This window comes from Notechis scutatus, chromosome Z (assembly GCF_049901735.1).
Source record: "Notechis scutatus isolate UNSWTSFEM ecotype Mainland chromosome Z, rNotScu1.2, whole genome shotgun sequence".
In the NCBI taxonomy this organism is placed as follows: Eukaryota; Metazoa; Chordata; class Lepidosauria; order Squamata; family Elapidae; genus Notechis; species Notechis scutatus.
In genome coordinates this window covers 60,843,985-60,862,887 of record NC_142025.1, presented here as the reverse complement: position 1 = coordinate 60,862,887, position 18,903 = coordinate 60,843,985, and the positions used below count along the sequence as shown (strand labels likewise).

Genomic DNA, 18,903 nt, shown 5'->3' with positions numbered 1-18,903 from the left:
AAGAAACAATAGGACAGGGATGGTATAGGCACATTGGTGCGCTTATGCAAGCCCCCTACAGACCTCTTAGGAAAGAGATGAGATCAACAGTCTAAGGTTAAAGTTTTTGGGGTTTGGGGAAAAAACCACAGAGTCAGGTAGAGTATTCCAGACATTGACCACTCTGTTGCTGAATTCGTATTTCCTGCAATCAAGTTTGGTGCGGTTTACCTTGATTTTGTATCTATTGTTTGCTGTTGTATTGTTATGGTTGAAGCTGAAGTATTCATTGACAGATAGGACATTGCAAGATATAATTTTATGTACTATACTTAGATCGGACCGAAGGCTGCGTAGTTCTAGGTTTTCTAGGTCTAGAATTTCAAGTCTGGTGGCATAAGGTATTCTGCAATGAGTAGAGGAGTGGAATTCACTCTTCTTGTGAAATATTTCTGGATTTTCTCAACTGTATTAATATCAGATATGTAATGTGGGTTCCAGACTGATGAACTGTATTCAATTACCATTCTGATACATAGTCGAGGATTTTTTGAAGGGTAGCAGTATTGTCAGTGGTATTGAATAGCTTTACATCATCTGTGAAGAGAATGTAGTTGCTCTTAATATGATCACAGAGGTCATTTATGTAGAATATGAAGAGAGTTGGTCCTAGAACACTGCCTTGGGGGACACCACTGTTGACAGGTACAGAATTTGATAGGGCGCTCCCAATTTTGACCATTTGTTGTCTGTTTGACAGGAATGCTTCTATCCAATTATGCAGGTGTCCAGAGATACCATAAGATTTTAGTTTTAGGAGTAGTTTGTCATGTACCACTGAATCAAAGGCTTTACAGAAGTCTATGTAAATTGCGTCTATTGCTTTGCCCTGATCGAGTTGTGTAGTCCATATGTTTTTGCAGTGTAAGAGTTGCAGATTACAGGACAGTTTTTTTCTGAAACCAAAGTGTTTATTAGAGAGTAGGTTGTTGTCTCTAAGTGGAGGATAATGGATTGGTTAATAATTGATTCCATGACTTGACAGGTGACGCAGCATAAAGAGATTGGTCTGTAATTTTCAATTAGGCTGGGGTCTCCCTTTTTGAAGATGGGGATGACTGTGGCTAGTGACCATTGGTTTGGCAAGGAGCTGGTCCTGAAAATTTTTCCAAAGATTATGCTTAGAGGTTCGACTATGGCAGTGGATAGCTTTTTTAAGAAGTAGGCACATATTCTGTCTGGTCCAATGGATAGAGATGGTTTTAGATTGCATAGTGCTTTTTCAACAATGTCTTCTGTAAAATCGATATATATTAGATCATTGTAGTTGTCTGTGGTTCGACTAGGAAATACTGGGCATGATCCATTGCTGTTTACAAATACTGAGCCAAAGAATGTGTTAAAGAGGTTGGCTTTAATGGTGTCATCGTTGCAGTCTTTACCATTAGGTCCTCTCAGGGATGGGATGGACCTTGAGTTAGTTTGTTGTTTACAACATTGTAGAAAGCGCGGGTGAAATTGGTGCGTAGAAGGTTTTCCTTTTGTTTAATGTGATAATTGGTGCATTCAGTCTTTATCTGGTGGCATAAATTTTTGTATCGGCTTTTGAAGTTGGCAACGTGACCAGATTCGTTTTTTCACCAAAGTGATCTCTTTTTGGATTGAAGCTTATTGTTATGGGTAATTGTTTTTTCTGGTTTTTGGAGTTGTTATTGGTACATATAGTTTGACCTCAAGTAAAAATATGTTGTAATGGTCTTCAACAGTATTGCCTTCAGTGAATAGAAATTGCCAGTCAAGAGATGAGAGATTGTTATCTATAAGATCATAGTTGCATTTTTCGAAGTTATAATTGGGGATCTCGTTGTTATGATGATTTTTGTGTGGGCGTACATTGAGGTCACTGTTGGAAAAGGGTTCTTTAATTTGTGTTCCATAAATTGAATTCAAACTATTGCAGAAGATGAGATCAAGGCAGTTGTTAAGCCTAGTATTCTTGGTTACTCGTTGTTCCAGTCCTAGTGTGATAACAGTATTGTACAGGGTTGTATGTATGGGTACAGATGTACATTCATTTAGTGTCCAATTTATAAGAGGTAAGTTGAGATCACCAAGAAAAATGAGAGGTTGAGGGCAGGAGGCAGCCGATGTCAGTAGTGAAGTTAGCTTCTTTGTATGAATTACCGTATTTATCGGCGTATAACACGCACAGGCGTATAACACGCATCTTCATTTTAAGAGGGAAATTTCAGGAAAAAAATTAAATTTTCCAAGCGCCGTTTCACCCCCACTCCCACCCGCGCTTCAATCCACAGTGTCCCATTCTGCCTGCCTGCCTGCCTGCCTTAGTTTCTGGTTGTTTGGGAGCAGCTTCGGCTGAGAATAATAACTATTCGCCTCTTTTACTCAGCCGAAGCTGTTCCGATTCAACCATTAACGAAGGCAGGCAGGCAGGCAGAACGGAGCACTGCGGGCGGGCGGGCGGGCGGACGGGTGGGGGTGGGGAGAAACGGGCGCTTCAGGGAAGCTGTGGCGACAGGAAAAGCCCCCCGCTTCTTTGAAGCAGTTTCTTCCTGTGCTGGTGGAGGAGCGAGAGAGCGACTGAGAGAGCTGACCCAGAGAGCAGGACAGGCTTGCTTGCTTCCTCCCTCCCCTTCTTTCATTTGTGTCCTTGATCCCCGATCCCAGCAGCATTCACCGAAGGCTTCTTAACATATATCGGCGTATAACACGCATACATCATTTGCCCCTATTTTCAGGGGGAAAAAGTGCGTGTTATACGCCGATAAATACGGTATATCATATTCAGGGGCTCAATAGCAAAGTAAGAAACAGATTGAGGTGTTTAAGGACAGTTTACAGACGATGGTCTCGGGAAGAGCAAGTTCTTGTATAATTTGGATCTTTTAGAGACTTTTTATAGAATATAGCAACTCCACCACCTCTATGGATTTCGCGTTCTGACCGAAAAACTTGATATTCTCTTGTAGTGGTAATGGAGTCTGGGAAAGATGCATTTAACCCCATCTCACAGACAAATATGTCAAATGTGGCTGAGCTTAGAAGGATGAGGAATTCTTACATTTTATTTGTGAGGCTTCTTGCATTAAGTAGTTTGCATTTAAGATATAAAGTAGTGGGTCTGGAGGAAGTAAGGGGCGTGCATCCCTAATGTTGGATGTTTGGGTGATGGATATTGTGACATCAGTTGTGGCTCTTGTTTTTGATACAGTCAGCATGGTAATCAATGTATATATTTGTATTACCTAATTCATGTAATCTTTTGAGCTCAGAATGTAGCTCCCGGGATCGTACATGTTGCTGTAAGGTTAGATCAGGGCGAGAACAAAGGTTCTTATGGCTGTTGTTGCTCTTTGCGAGTGAATTTATTGAGAAAATGAATTTGCGTTTGCTTGTTTCATTTTTGCAAACAACCCTGCAGAGGCGTGGGATCATCAAGCCATCTTTGTTTTTAAGCTCAGGACCGACACAGGAAATATCTAGTATTTCTTCAGGGGAGATGGTTGATACTTGATTTTCTCTGATGATGTTTCGAACGTTAGAGATGTCATCATTGTCATTGACCTCTAGATAAAATAAGATGGCATTTGGTCACTTCCGTTCACGCTCAATGGCTTCTTTGATGAGGATGGGGATATCGGTATTTGTAGGATTATTGTTTTTTGTGGATTGGGTTTTGGTTGCAGTTGTTGAGTCGAGATATGGTTTGTAGATGTTTGATGTTCGTTTTTTAGTGTTGTCTCTTTTTTTTCAAGGTTTGCCAATCTAGTTGGTATATTGTCCAGGGATGCTACAATGGTGTCAAGGGATGTTATACGTGTTTCAATGGTATCGACTCTTTCAAACAGGGTAATGTATTTTTCTAGTTTGGGTCTGCATGGTGGACAGAAATATGGAAAAGCATTGGCGGATGTTTTTAGGAATAGAGCCTAAACAATTATGGTGAGCGTAGTTCTTACAAAGAGAACATTTGATGTAATCTTCATTCTCCTTTAAAGATTCCTTACAAATAAGGCAAGAGCAAGAGTCTTGTGGTTGTTCAGTAGGGGTTTTTTTCTTTTTAGGTTGAGGTTTGACATTGGATTGTTTTCCTGGCATGCTGGGTTTGTTGAGATGGTTTGTTGATTAGGTTATTCAATCACACAAGGTATTATGGTAATCAATAAAGTAATATCGTGCCAAACAGTCTATTATACTAATCACACTAGTCAATTAATTTAACTAATCAATAATCACCCTAATAATTAATTACACTAATCAATAAACACACTAGTCAATTAATTGTCCTAATCATTAATTTGCACTAAACATATTAATCATACTAATATTCAAAATAGTTAACCAAACTAATCAATAACCACTAGTCTATAGTACTCTATAATAATATATTACTCACTAATGATAAATAATTGTAAAAATTAATTAATCATTTAGTAAGATCAGTTAATCAATTAAACAGAATTATATTGGGAAAAATTAGGGCAGGAAGAGAATAATGGGAAGAAGAGGAAAATATTTGGTTTGGATGGTCCTGGGGGGTATAGGAAGAAGGCATATATTAGGTCGGAAGTATAGATGAAAAAACATAAATGTACATTTTTACAGGTATCACTCAGTTTTATTTTAAAGCATAAACATAAGTTTTGTCCCTGTAGCTTAATATAGTTAATATATTAATTATATTAATATATTATATATTAATATATAAATATATTAATTAATATATGAATATAATTAATATATAATTAATATAATTAACCCTGTGATAGAACATATTTGTAAGCACTACTTTATCGTTTTTAAAAACATACAATTCTTAACATTTTGAAAGTAATTATGAAACCACATTATGTATATATTATTTTATCTAAATTGATAAACAAGTATATAGATATACTAATATTATCTGTTTTCCCTGAAGATAGTTGTGTGTTTAATGTTGACTCATATATCACTCAACCGTAACTAGTTTATCAACTCAATGAGTTTTTCTGGGATTATTTCCTATATTCAGTGTAAGCAGAAATACAATAAGCAATTGAATCATACTAGGAAACAGTCAATATAAATCGTAAGGGATACAAGCAACAAGTTACAGTCATTCAGTCACAAGGATAGAAAATATTCAAAGAAAACAGGCCCCCATAAAAGAGGAGGTGGAGTTGCACTGTATGTAAAGGACCACTATATTGTTACAGAAATGCATGAAACCAAAGATGAAAACCTCCTAGAATGCAAATGGGTCAATATAAAATAAAAAAAGAATGACATGGCCATAGGTGTATATTATTGGCCACCCAATCAAGCAGAAAAAACAGATATCCTTTTTGCTAGCCAACTAACAAACATATGCAGGAAACACACAACAATAGAGACTTCAATTACCCCGATATCAATTGGAAAACTAATTCTGTACCAAGTGAGAAATCAAATAAGTTCCTAACCAACCTAGCAGACAACTTTGCTGTCCAAAAGGTAGAGGGTGAAACTAGAGGGACAGCCATACTGGACTTAATTCTTACAAATAGAGAAGAAGTGATAGAGGGAGTTGAAACTGTAGGAACGTGGGTGAGATTGACCATGTCATACTAGAATTCAACATAACACAAACACAAGCAACAGAACATAATGACACCAGAGTCTTGGATTTTAAAAGAGCTGATTTCAATAAACTCAGAGAGAACTTGAAAAAGATTTCAGCAAGGCATTTGACAAAGTAGACCACAACCTACTTCTTAGTAAGCTAGAAGATGGCAAGGAAGTAACAGGCAACAGAGAGAAAGCAGAACTGCTTAACTCATTCTTTGCATCCGTCTTCACTCAGAAAGAAACTATAGCTCAACCCACCAAAAACATAACTGTAAAAGTCAGACCTGAAATAAAAGTTAAAATAAGCAAAAAAATAGTAAGAGAACACTTGTCCGATCTTGATGAAAACAAATCATCGGGGCCTGATGGATTACATCCCAAAGTTTTAAAGGAGCTGACAGAGGTCATCTCAGAACCACTGCACCATATCTTTCAAAAATCCTGGAGCACCAGGGAACTACCAGAGGACTGGAAAAGAGCTGATGTGGTTTCCCTCTTCAAAAAAGGAAAAAAAACAGACCCAGGAAACTATAGACCAATCAGCCTAACATCAATACCCGGAAGATACTGGAAAAGATAATAAAAACAGATCTGCCAACATCTAGAAACAAGTAAAGTACCGTGTTTCTCACATAATAAGGCCGGCCTTATTTTTGACCTTCAAAAACCGGCTAGGCCGTCTTTTCGGGTGACTTAATTCCCCCCTTGCATCCTCGGGTGGGCGGGCGGTGACAGCTTGATGTTCGGGAGACCTTCCATCACCATTGCTTTTCCTTCTCCCTTGCTGCTGCGGCGTTACAGTAACGCCGCAGCATTTGGCGCAGCCATGTGCGGCCAGTCAGGGCTCCTCCCTGCAACCGGAGCCCAGAGGAGACTTTGCTTCAGGCGCTCCTGTCCCGCCTTCCCTTTGCCTTCAAAGGTAAAGCGATTATTTTAAAACCTCCGCCATCCCATCAGGGTCGCGCCGAGCCTTGCGAGCTGGGCAGAGCCGGGAAAGCGAGCCGCGGATGTTTCCTGGTTCTGCCCAGCCCACACGGCTCTGCCGCGCCCTGGTGGGATGAGCGGAGGTTTTAAAATAATTCACTTTACCTTCAAAGGCAAAGGGAAGGCGGGACAGGAGCGCCTGAAGCCAAGTATACCAACAACAAAAGGCAAATCCTCAAGGTGGGCTGGAGGGAGGTGGCTATGTGCCCCCGGGCTGCTTCAATGCAACTTGCAGCATCCTGCCGTTGCCGCGTCCTTTCGCCGCCGCCTCCCTCTCTGACTGCGAAACTCGTGTGTGTTCGCCAAACGCTCTGAGCGAGGCGAGCTCTTTCATACATAGAGAGAGAGAGAGAAAGAGGCCGCCCGCTTTTTATCACGCCGCCGCCGCCGCACCACCGGCTCTAGGCCAAACCCCGGCCTCGCTGGAAAGCAAATACCGCGCATGAGAGAAAAGACGCGCAAACCCCGGCACAGGCGCCCGCTTGTTGACATGGGAAGGAGGGGGTGGGTGAGGCAACCCTGCTGCCTCGGACCTCCTTTGAGCCCGCCCCGCCATGAGCTCCAACCAATCCACAACTTCCAAAGCTTCGGTGCCTCCCAATGGGGATGTTTGCTGGGAAATGGCTTGCCTCCTCCACTCGTCCGTGCATTTCACTGCCCGCCCCTTTGCCCGGAGCCGGAGGGTTCTGGCCATGCCCCATCGTGCCTTTCAGCTTCAGGAGCCCGTGCACTGTTTTTTTTTTTTGCCCCCGAGAGTTACGATCCCACCTTTCCGGAGAGGGGAGGGGGCGGCACCCTCTCAACCCAGCGCGCCCAGCATCCCATCCGTCTCTCCCCCCGCGTGCGCTCCTCACGTGCTGAGCACTTCTTCCTGCAAATTACGCCGCAACTCTTCTCTCCCTTTCCTCTCTCCCCAAAAAGATTGCCATCGTATCCCGCCGATTCGGGCTTCCAGCCACGTTGTGATCCACTAGTGAGGCTGCCATCTCGGATGGAGGCATCGCAGTCTCCCTCTTCTCGCTCTGAACTTCGCGTGGACCAAAATAAAAAGATCGCTCGCCGCACATGTTTGAGCTGCCACTTCCGCGTTGGAGCTCCAAATGGCGGCGGCACTCCAAACACAGAAGCGGCAGCTCCAAACGTGGCAGCGGAATGGGCAGAAGGGAAAGCAACAGCGGCGGGTGCCAAAGCTGTCTGCAGCAAAGGTGTTTGGTGGGAGTAGGGAGCTCTCCACGCTTGCCATGATCGCCTGTTAGGAGCGGCTGGTGGTGAGGAATTCCTGCCCGCCGGCGCTCCTAACGGCAAGTCTCTCCCGCCCTTCCCCTTATTTTGCATATTTTAAGATAGGCCTAAATTTGGGGGGAGGGGCTTAATTTGATTTTATGCCCAAAAAACATGCTGGGCCTTCCTATTGGTGGAGGCCGTATTGTTGGAGAAACACGGTAATAACTAGCAGTCAGCACGGGTTTGTTAAAAACAGATCATGCCAAACCAATCTTATTTCATTCTTCAACACAGTGACTAAATTAGAAGACCAGCAAAATACTGTGGACATAATATATTTAGATTTCAGCAAGGCATTTGACAAAGTAGACCACAACCTACTTCTTAGTAAGCTAGAAAACAGTGGAACAGATAGCACCACCACTAGATGGACTCACAACTGGCTGGCAAACCGTACTCAACCAGTAATCCTTAATGGGTCTAAGTCTACATGGAGGGAAGTAAGCAGTGGGGTGCCACAAGATTCCGTCTTAGGCCCAGTACTCTTCAATATCTTCATTAACGACTTAGATGAGGGAATAGAAGGGGAACTTACCAAATTTGCAGATGATACTAAACTGGCAGGAATAGCTAACACCCAAGAAGATAGGCTCAAGATCCAGATGGATCTTGACAGACTAGAACACTGGGCCATATCTAACATAATGAAATTCAATGTAGAGAAAAGTAAAGTCCTACACTTAGGCAAGAAAAACCAAAAGTACACATATAGACGGGGTGAAACCAGGCTCAATAGCAGTAACTGTGAGAGGGATCTTGGAGACTTAGTGGACAACCAGCTAAATATGAGCCAGCAGTGTGCAGCAGCAGCCAAAAAAAGCTAATGCAATCCTAAATTGTATTAATGGAGGGATACAATCAAGATCAAGGGAAGTACTAATACCATTCCATAAAGCCTTAGTAAGACCACACCTAGAAGACTGCATCCAGTTTTGTTCACCACATTATAAAAAAGATGTTGAGAGTCTAGAAAAAGTACAGAGAAGAGCAACCAGGATGATTAGGGGACTGGAGGCTAAAACATACAAAGAACTGGGCTTGGCTAGTCTAGTAAAAAGAAGGACCACAGGAGACATGATAGCAGATCTTCCAATATTTGAGTGGCTGCCACAGGGAGGAAGGGGTCAGGCTATTTTCTAAAGCGCCTGTAGGCCAGATAAGGAATAATGGATGGAAACTGAACAAGGAGAGATTTAACCTGGACATAAGGAGAAACTTTCTGACAGTGAGAACAATCAACCAATGGAACAGCTTGCCCTCGGAAGTTGTGGGAGTGCCATCACTTGAGACTTTCAAGAAGAGACTGGACTGTCATTTGTCAGAAATGGTGTTGGGTTTCCTGCTTTGGTGGGGGGTTGGACTAGATGACCTACAAGGTCCCTTCCAACTCTGATTATCTGTTGGAGGGGATGGGTGATAAGGAGTGATGAGAAAATTAATAGTAATAGTAATGCAAACTTTGTAAATAGTTGGACAGTGTTGCGGGAATTATTTGTTTGGCAGAGGCTTTGAGAAAAAAACTCCTTGTGTCTAGTTGTTCTGGTGTACAGTGCTCTGTAGCGTCGTTTTGAGGATGGGAGTTGAAACAGTTTATGTCCAGGATGTGAGGGGTCAGTAAATATTTTCGCAGCCCTCTTTTTGTCTTGTGCAGTATGTAGGTCCTCAATGGAAGGCAGGTGGGTAGTAATTGTTTTTTCTGCAGTCCTAATTATCCTCTGAAGTCTCTGTCTGTCTTGTTGGGTTGCAGAACGAAACCAGACAGTTATAGAGGTGCAGATTACAGACTCAGTAATTCCATTGTAGAACTGTATCAGCAGCTCCTTGGGCAATTTGAGCTTTCTGAGTTGGCACAGAAAGAACATTGTGCTTTTTTGATGACGTTTTTGATATTAGGTGTCCATTTTAGGTCTTGTGATATGATACAATCTAGAAATTTGAAGGTCTCTACTGTTGATACTGTGTTGTCTCATATTATAAGAGGTGGTAGTATGGGAAGTAGTACTTTCTCCTAAAGTCTACCACCATTTCTACGGTTTTGAGTGTGTTCAGTTTCAAATTGTTGCAGTTACACCACGAGGCAAGTTGTACAACCTCCTGTCTGCATGCGGATTTGTTGTTGTCTTGAATGAGACCAATTACTGTTGTATCATCTGTAAACTTCAGAATTTCAACAGATGGATTGTTTGAGATGCAGCCATTGGTATATAGGGAGAAGAGAAATGGAGAAAGCACACAGCCTTGCGGGGCAGCTGTGCAAATTATCAGATGTGGTTCTGCCTAGTTCCACTTGCTGCTTCCTGTCTGTTAGGAAGCTTATGATCCACTTACAAATGTGTTCAGGTACTGCTAGCTGGTTTAGTTTAGTTAGAAGAATGTCTGGAATGATGGTATTGAATGCTGAACTGAAGTCTACAAAGAGGACCCTTGCGTAGGTATTTGGAGATTCAAGGTGTTGTAGGATGTAGTGCAGAGTCATTAACAACATCATCTATCAATCTATTTGCTCGGTATACAAACTGCATGGGATCTAACGGGATCTGTGATGGTTTTCAGGTGGGACAGCACTAGTCTTTCAAAGGTTTTCATAATTACAGATGTTAGAACAACTGGTCTGTAGTCATTCAGTTCCCTGATGGAGAACTTCTGTGGTACTGGGATGATAGTAAAGTGTTTTGAAGTAAGAAGGAACATAACACACCTCTAGTGATTTATTGAAGATTCGGGTGAAGATTCGGGCCAATTGGTTAGCACAGACTTTTAAGCAAGAAGGAGTTATCTTGTCTGGCCCTGGTGCTTTTGCTGGCTTTTTTCTGTGAAATAGATCTTGCACTTCTTTTTCTGTGATCATCAGAGGTTGTGAACCCAATGGGTTGGGGTCACTTGTCTGTTTTTGGTGTGTTTGGGATGGGGATTGTAGAGATAGGTGGCTGTTGTTTCCTTTCAAAACTGCAGTAAAACACATCAAGTCATCTGCTAGTTGTTGATTTCCTTCTGCCTGGGTTTGCTATAGCCGGTGATGTTTTTAAGTGTTTTCCACAAGTTTGCTGATTCATTTGTTGAGAACTGGTTCCTTAACTTTTCAGAGTAGCTTCTTTTTTCTGCTCTGATCTCTCTTGTTAATACGTTTCTAGCTTGTTTGTACAGCATTCTGTCACCTTTTCTGTTATCTTCCTCTTTGGAGCAACGTAGCTGCTTAAGTTTAGCTGTGAACCAAGGTTTATTGTTACTATATATTCGCAGGTTCCTTGTTTTATATCTATATATCAATATTTATTTGATTTGTCAATTGCTTACAAGATAATAGGTATAAGTATAAACATAGTTATGAATACATGAAATGGATACATGTAAGAAAAATAAAACAATAGGACAGGGACGGTAGGCACGTTGGTGCGCTTATGCACGCCCCCTACAGACCTCTTAGGAAAGCCGTGAGGTCAATAGTAGACAGTCTAAAGTTAAAGTTTTTGGGGTTTGGGAAAGAAACCACAGAGTCAGGTAGAGTATTCCAGACATTGACCACTCTGTTGCTGAAGTATATATGAATATCATGTTTGTGTGTGTGTGTGTGTGTGTGTGTGTGTGTGTGTGTGTGTGTAGGTAGTTCAGCTTTGTTCGGTGATTCCCATGTCATTAGTTGTGCTTTTAAAGTTGTAGCAACGTTTCAGCAGAATGTCATCTGCCATCATCAGGCTTCTGTATTGTGTTCGCCAGACAAACACAATACAGAAGCCTGACGATGGCAGATGAGATTCTGCCGAAAGGTTGCTACAACTTTAAAAGCACAACTATAATGACGTGGAAAATACCCTAACAAAGCTGAATACCATACATGTAAGTACCGCGAAAACTTAAGAAAACAAACATACATACATACATACATACATATGTATGTATGTATGTATGTATGTATATATATATGTATGTATATATGTATGTACATATACATACATACATACATATATGAATATATGTATGTATATGTGTGTATATTAATATAATATAAGATAATAATATAATTAATATAATATAATATAACAATATAAATAATAAATAGTGCTTTGGTATTACATTGAAATGTGATTTTTTTCTGTGTCTTTCCCTTTTTTTGCTGCTGTGGTATGTCCCCTGAATTATATTAGCTCGAGGTAGTCGCATTCCTCGGCCTAGTGTGAGTCAGGGGTGCAGTCGGGAAGCCAGTCGTGAAAGTAGCAGGGATACAAGCCCTGTTCGCTCTTTTGCACCCCTTGGTAAGTACATGGAGAGCTTGTTATGCATGGTTGTTTGCTCATGATTATCTGCTAATATAAACTGAAATAAAAATAACAATATTTCTCTGCATAAAAGACATGTGATTTGCCTACTTTGGCTGTGGAATTGTAGAGTAATTGTACAATCCAAAGGCACATGCATAAGTATTCCTAAAGTTTTGTTGCATACATTGGTAATTTCTTCAATATATATGTTTCTGATGAATTTTTATTAAACTGAAAATCTTCTGCATGTAAGCAGTAATTTTAGCAGAAAGTCTCCTGTCAAATCTCATCAAGTTTGGAAGTTCTTGTTAAATGCAGGGGAATGAAATTTGATGGGAAAAACTAATGATAGCCGTTCACCTCTGGACTGTACACTGAGGTGGTAGGTGTATCTTTTGTTTCTATGATGCATAATTTTATTCATTACTTTTTTGTAATGTATTAAATTTGTTACGATTTTACTCTAAATATTAGGTTTGTTTTGATTTAATCTCTCCTTGATATTTTAGATAATTGTTTAATGTAAAAGTGTCTTCAATGAAGTCAATATTACTTAGAAACACTTAAACTAAATAAAAAATATAATCGTATTTTAGCAAACAAGAATATAGTTTCATGCCAAAATTTAAAATTGATTACTTCCAATTCTTGCATCTTCTTTATAAAATTATAAATTGGTTTGCACTTTATTAATCTGTTTTAGGATATATGCTTTCTATAGGTAGTCTTCGACTTACAACCACAATTGGGACTGGAACCTCCATTGCTAAATAAGATGGTCATTGATTTCATCTGAGTTTACAGCCTTTTTTACCATGGCTGTTAGGTAAATTTGGCTTCCACCATTGACTTCACTTGTTGGAAACACTTTGGGAAGGTTGCAAATGGCGATCATGTGATCCCCAGGATACTGCAACCATTTTCATTCAGTAGCCACAAGAATAAGTAAAATGATAGTACCCATTGTTACCTCCATGCCATTTAATCTATATATAAATTAGCTAAGGAGATTAATTTTAATTTTAAAAAATTATATGTATATTCATCGCTTTGACTCATTTTGTGTGTAAATTGGCTGATAGATGCAATCATCATGGACCCAACCTTCTAAACCAGTTCTTGTACTCCACCTGCTTCAAGGGTGTTACTGTGAATAACCCCTGCCCAGAATGGTCATTTCAAGCTTGTAGCATTTTTACAATGTAATTAAGCTTAGCTGATCTGTAAAGTTTGGAGGGATAAGACGCGGCTAATACTTGGACTGTGAAAAAAGCTAGAATCTAACCAAATAAAGTGGGAGAGAGAAATCCCTCATGAATCTTGTAACAGTGAGTTCCATATTCCTGTCAGAGAAACAACATAGAAGTGCCCATAGGACTTTTACTTTTTGTCTTCCTCGTAGTTTGAAATGTTACTACAGCTTTGATGTCTTAGTAAATCCAATTAGAGAAATAATTATCTTTCCATCCCCAATATCACTTACAGTCTCCTTTGCATCCACTTCAGAGTCCTGTAAACATACTTATTTCATCCACTAGCCTTGTTACTGTTTTATACTGATGTTACCACTAACAGTATTCTGAACACCTTTCAGTAGCACAGTTCTGAATACAACTTGGCAGAAATTGGACACACGTGGTTGACCTTAGAAGCTATAAGTTGTTTTAGTTGTCCCACAACAAACAGTCATTGTAATTTCACCCTTGGTTACTATTCACCTTGTAAATCGGTCTCCAGAGGCAGGCTGATTTCTCATTTTGCCTAGAACTTGCTTCATTGCTCTCTCTGCAGTTTTCCTGTTCTGTATTATTATAATAACAGAGAGGGTTCATATGATCCTGTTATTATAGCTTCCAGGCATCACTCCAGATCTACTGGTGCTCTCTACTCTCCAGATGTTTATGGGGCTACAGGTGAAGGATGAGTACTCTTTTGCTATCATTTGTGCCATCATCCTGGATTAATTTTTACCATATTTGGTTTCCCATATAGTCTATTTTATTGTTTTCTACTTTAGCTTGTATTGGGATATTTGAAGTATATGAAACAATGTTTTTATTCGATATACCCTAAACTTTTTTTCTTCCTAATTTAAGATGAATGTTGCCTTTTTTGTTTCATTCTCCTTTATTTCTAAAGCGTTATTAATGCATGTTGCTTTTACATACACAGTGATACAGCTTATATTGACCAAGTTCTTTAATATGGTTCATAATTACTAAACCAGCAACACCACACTGAACACATTTTAATAGGAGATTTATATAAGTTGTCAGTCTTTGAGTTCCTATATAATTATGCTATCAATAGAATTTTGTTTTGATATAGAAGCCACAATAAAATAACTAAACTAACAAATGCATTTACATTTGCATTTAAGTGTCAACAATACAGAGAAATTCAATTTTATGAGGATATTTTGGGAACTCAATTTGGTAAACATAGTTCTTTTCAGGGAGGACATGATAACACATGAGAGAAAGAGAAAATGATAACACATAGCTGACTTCATCATACAAATGCTACAATTTATAAACTTAAATTGGATATTGATGGTATTAGATCAAACTAACTTTGCAGTTTTTACTATAGATAATCCTAAAAAATGTAGTTATTTTCACATCTAACAATAAAGGTACTTTGGAAAAAATGAAGGAGAATTTCAGCTGCAGATACAATTGCTTCATATGCATGTAACATTGTCTAGATTAGAGCCTATTGGTTTAGTTAGTATTCTGTGCCAAAATGGCTATTACACTTTCCTGACTTAATAAAGCAAATGTCATCTGGGATTAGTAATAAGGAACCAAAAGGGATAGAATTTATATATTTCAGATATTTGTTCATTTCCAAATATTATATTCCCATTTTTTAAAATAATATATTAAACTTTCTAGTCAAGTCAAATTAATTGTTTCTTTATACTGTTTATTTCAGGTTTTGGAATTAGTCAATCAAGCCGATTATCTTCATCAGTTAGTGCCATGCGTGTCTTAAACACAGGCTCAGATGTTGAAGAAGCAGTAGCAGATGCCTTGGTAGGTTTTTCTGGGGATAACAAAGTAGGATTTTTAATTTTTTATGCTTTATTATATTATTGTCTAATTTGATTATTGATTCTGCCAAGTTAAATGATGTTCCTTTCCTAATGTATTAGTGCATCTCTTTTTTCTTTATATAAACATGCTTTTCTTAAGACTGTATGATCTCTGAAACCCCAGGCTAGCTTGTCTTCTACTTGTTTTATAAGATAAAAGATAATGTCTGTAAATGTGTTGTATTCTGTGATACTTGTGTCAGAAAGGATTATGCATAATTTTGAAGAGAGTAGTGTTAGCTACATATTGTTACTTTAAAACATAAATATAAATACAATTCACAGGCTGAGAAATCCAGCTGAGTTAATTTAATTAGATCTCATGACACATGTCACCTTCTTTATAAGCCCTACTTCACTTATTTCAGTTTTTTTTTCCATTCTGCTCTTTGATCTCACAGTAAGAATCTGATGGCTTCAACAGGAATTCAGGTTATATAAAAACTGAATTCTTGTGCTATACATGCATCCTCCTTCCCTCCATCCATCCCGTGTGTGTGTGTGTGTGTGTGTGTGTGTGTGTGTGTGTCTGTGTGTGTATACACTGATTCTACCTGCTAAAAAGCTACTCAATGTTTATATTCATAACATTTGTTTTTTCTATAATGCTTTCAGCTGTTAGGAGACATTCGGACAAAGGTATAACTATTATTGTTTTCCTATATTGGGAGATAGATAGACAGACAGACAGACAGATTTTATAATATATAAACAAAACACCATTTAGATAAACAGGCTTCATATTCTAGATACATGTTTTAAATTACCAAAACATTCTGAATAAGTCTATATGGGTTTAAATGTAAGTAAATTCAAAATATTTGTCTGTATGTTTTTTTTAAGTAATGTAGTCCCAGCAGGACAAACTATAATGTAAAATCACTAGAACATCTGCTGCATATTATCTCACCTACAGCAGTTATAATAATTGGGGAGAATGTCATTTTAATTTAGTTTAAATATTTCTTTTTGCATATAAATAACAATAAGCATTTCCTCTTTTTAGTGATATCTGAAGATAGTAGTAGAATCTGGAAAATTGAACATCTGAACTGACTGATAAAAGGAGCTTATTTTGCCATTGTTTATCTTATGATTTTTCTCTGTATAATAGAAAAAGCCAGTTCGAAGGAGGTATGAATCTTATGGAATGTACTCTGATGATGATGCTAACAGTGATGCTTCCAGTGCCTGCTCAGAAAGATCCTATAGCTCACGGAATGGCACAATACCCACCTATATGCGACAGACAGAAGATGTCGCTGAGGTCCTTAACCGCTGTGCAAGCTCCAACTGGTCAGAGAGAAAAGAAGGTCTTCTTGGTCTACAAAATTTATTAAAAAATCAGAGGACATTAAGGTAAGAAATTTATTTTCATTGTACTCAAATATAAAAGTATTACCTTTTATAATGCAGATTTTAGTCTCAATTGTGCTAACTGCTTTCAGTAGAAAACATATCTTTATAATCTTAAATTATATTTATAAGACCACCTAACTCTAGGTGACTTTAGGCAGCAAACAATAAAAATCAAGAATAAAGACAATCAGAAAAAATGGTTAATGAGAAGGTACTATTTATACTCAATCTTGTATATGCACCATCCCAGAGGAGTTTTGCACTCAAAGCCTGGGAGAAGAACCAGGTCTTCAAGAAGGAGAACAGAATAGAGACCATTCAGACCTCTAGTATACTGTTCCAGAGGACATGCATTGTTACAGAAAGACATGCTTATACACCATAGGTAGAGGGAGTAATAGCAAACTGAAAGGTAGTCAAAATGATCTCACCATGACAGGACTGATTGTAATGTACCCCAACTGCAAATTTCTTATCCTGAGACAAAAACTAGATCCAGTGCACAATCTTTTGTGTGTCAGACCATTACCCTTTATCTTCCTGGCCAAGGAATCAGTCGAACAACCACTCATACCCTTCTCACACAACTTAATCACAGCTGCTCCTGCTGTCAGGCACTCAGCAATCCAGTGTTCCATAATGCCACTGGTATCCAGAGTTAGTGCAAGTTCAACCCATTCTAGTTTTACTCAACAACCCCTAGTCTCAAGCTGGAGTGCTTTCCAACTTAATAATCCAATCATCTAAACCACGTCATTTCAGAAGGTATATGCCTGGACTTGGTTGTGAGAGATGTACACCTGGACGGCTGCAGGACTCAGCAATAACAGAACAAAAGTACCTAAATGCTTGCGCTTAACCCTAAGCTTAATTTTTATACAGATTTGATTTTCAGGGGAATTATATTTGAGCAATCTAAAACAAATGCCCAGATTTCACCCATTGTGATATTTGAGTTCAGGAGAAAAAAATAACAATAAAGTATATTTTTCTAAGTTTGACTGCTATGTTGAAAGGATGCAGATAAGCACTGATAAGAATAGAAGATTCTTGTGTTTAATGCTGTGCAGATGAGAGATTGCTTGAGTGATGGTACTTTCGAAGACAAAATAAATTTACTGTGTTTCTCATAAAATAAGGCCGGGTCTTATATTTTTTTGAGCCCGGCTAGGCCGTCTTTTTGGGGGTGACTTAATCCCCCCCTTGCATCCTCATCTAGAGCGCCCACGGACAGCCTCGCCACCAGCCGCTCCTAACGGGTGATCATGGCGAAGCGCAGAGAGCTCCCTACTCCCACCAAACACCTTTGCTGCAGACCCAAGACCTTTGGCACCCGCCGCTGTTGCTTTCCCTTCTGCCCATTCCGCCGCCACGTTTGGAGCTGCCGCTTCCGTGTTTGGAGTGCTGCCGCCATTTGGAGCACCGCCATCATGTTTGAAGCTGCCACTTTCACGTTTAGAGCTGCCGCCGTGTTTGGAGTGGTGGTGGCACTCCAAATAGCGATGGTGCTCCAAACAGCGGCAGTGCTCCAAATGCGGAAGCGGCAGCTCCAAACACGGCAGCAGCTCTAAATGCGGACATGGCAACTCCAAACAGCGGCAGTGCTCCAAACAGCAGTGGGGTTCCAAATGCGGAAGTGGCAGCTCCAAACCCGGCGGCAGGTCCAAATGCGGAAGCGGCAGCTCCAAACAGCAGCAGTGTTCCAAACAGCAGCAGCGCTCCAAACGTGGAAGCGGCAGCTCCAAACGCAGCAGCAGCTCCAAATGCGGAAGCGGCAGCTCCAAACGCAGCGGCAGCTCCAAATGCGGAAGCGGCAGATCCAAACAGCAGCGGGTGCTCCAAGCAGCAGTGGTGCTCCAAACGTGGAAGTGGCAGCTCCAAATGCGGCGGCGGCATGGGTAGAAGGGAAATCAACAGTGGCGGGCGCTGAAGGTCTTGGGTCTGCCGCAAAGGTGCTTGGCAGGAGTAGGGAGCTCTCCGCACTCTGCCATGATTGCCCATTAGGAGCAGCTGGTGGCGAGGAATTGCTCATGGGCGCTCCTAACAGCAAGTCCCTCCGCCCTTCCCCCCATTTTGCATGTTTTAAAGTAGGGCTAAATTTGGGGGGAGGGGCTTAATTTCATTTTATGCCTAGAAAACATGCTGGGTCTTCCTGTTGGGGGAGGTTGTATTGTTGGAGAAACACGATAATACCCTCACTCTCAATTATAAAAACCTCCAATTGGCACTATATGTAGAATGATTATCTTGCAATCTGTACTCAAAGGCATTGTTACATTCCTTTTTTAAGTTCCTGTCAGAAAGTCACTTAATACAGTGTTAAAGTTTGTGTAG

At 39.9% G+C, this 18,903-nt stretch overlaps 1 protein-coding gene across 49 annotated transcripts in view; it reads left to right on the top strand.

Annotated features, from left to right (window-relative positions):
• CLASP2 (cytoplasmic linker associated protein 2) overlaps nt 1–18,903 on the top strand; it is a 322,288-nt gene that overhangs the window by 229,223 nt on the left and 74,162 nt on the right. For 16 of the 49 annotated variants that reach the window (XM_087945672.1, XM_087945644.1, XM_087945643.1 and 13 more), the window contains 5 exons: nt 12,000–12,107; nt 13,964–14,026; nt 15,051–15,151; nt 15,826–15,849; nt 16,325–16,569. In XM_087945672.1, coding sequence (XP_087801798.1) covers nt 12,000–12,107; nt 13,964–14,026; nt 15,051–15,151; nt 15,826–15,849; nt 16,325–16,569 — 541 coding nt within the window. The remainder of the gene's footprint in view (nt 1–11,999; nt 12,108–13,963; nt 14,027–15,050; nt 15,152–15,825; nt 15,850–16,324; nt 16,570–18,903) is intronic. The other 33 variants (XM_087945657.1, XM_087945690.1, XM_087945651.1 and 30 more) reach the window with 5 other exon arrangements.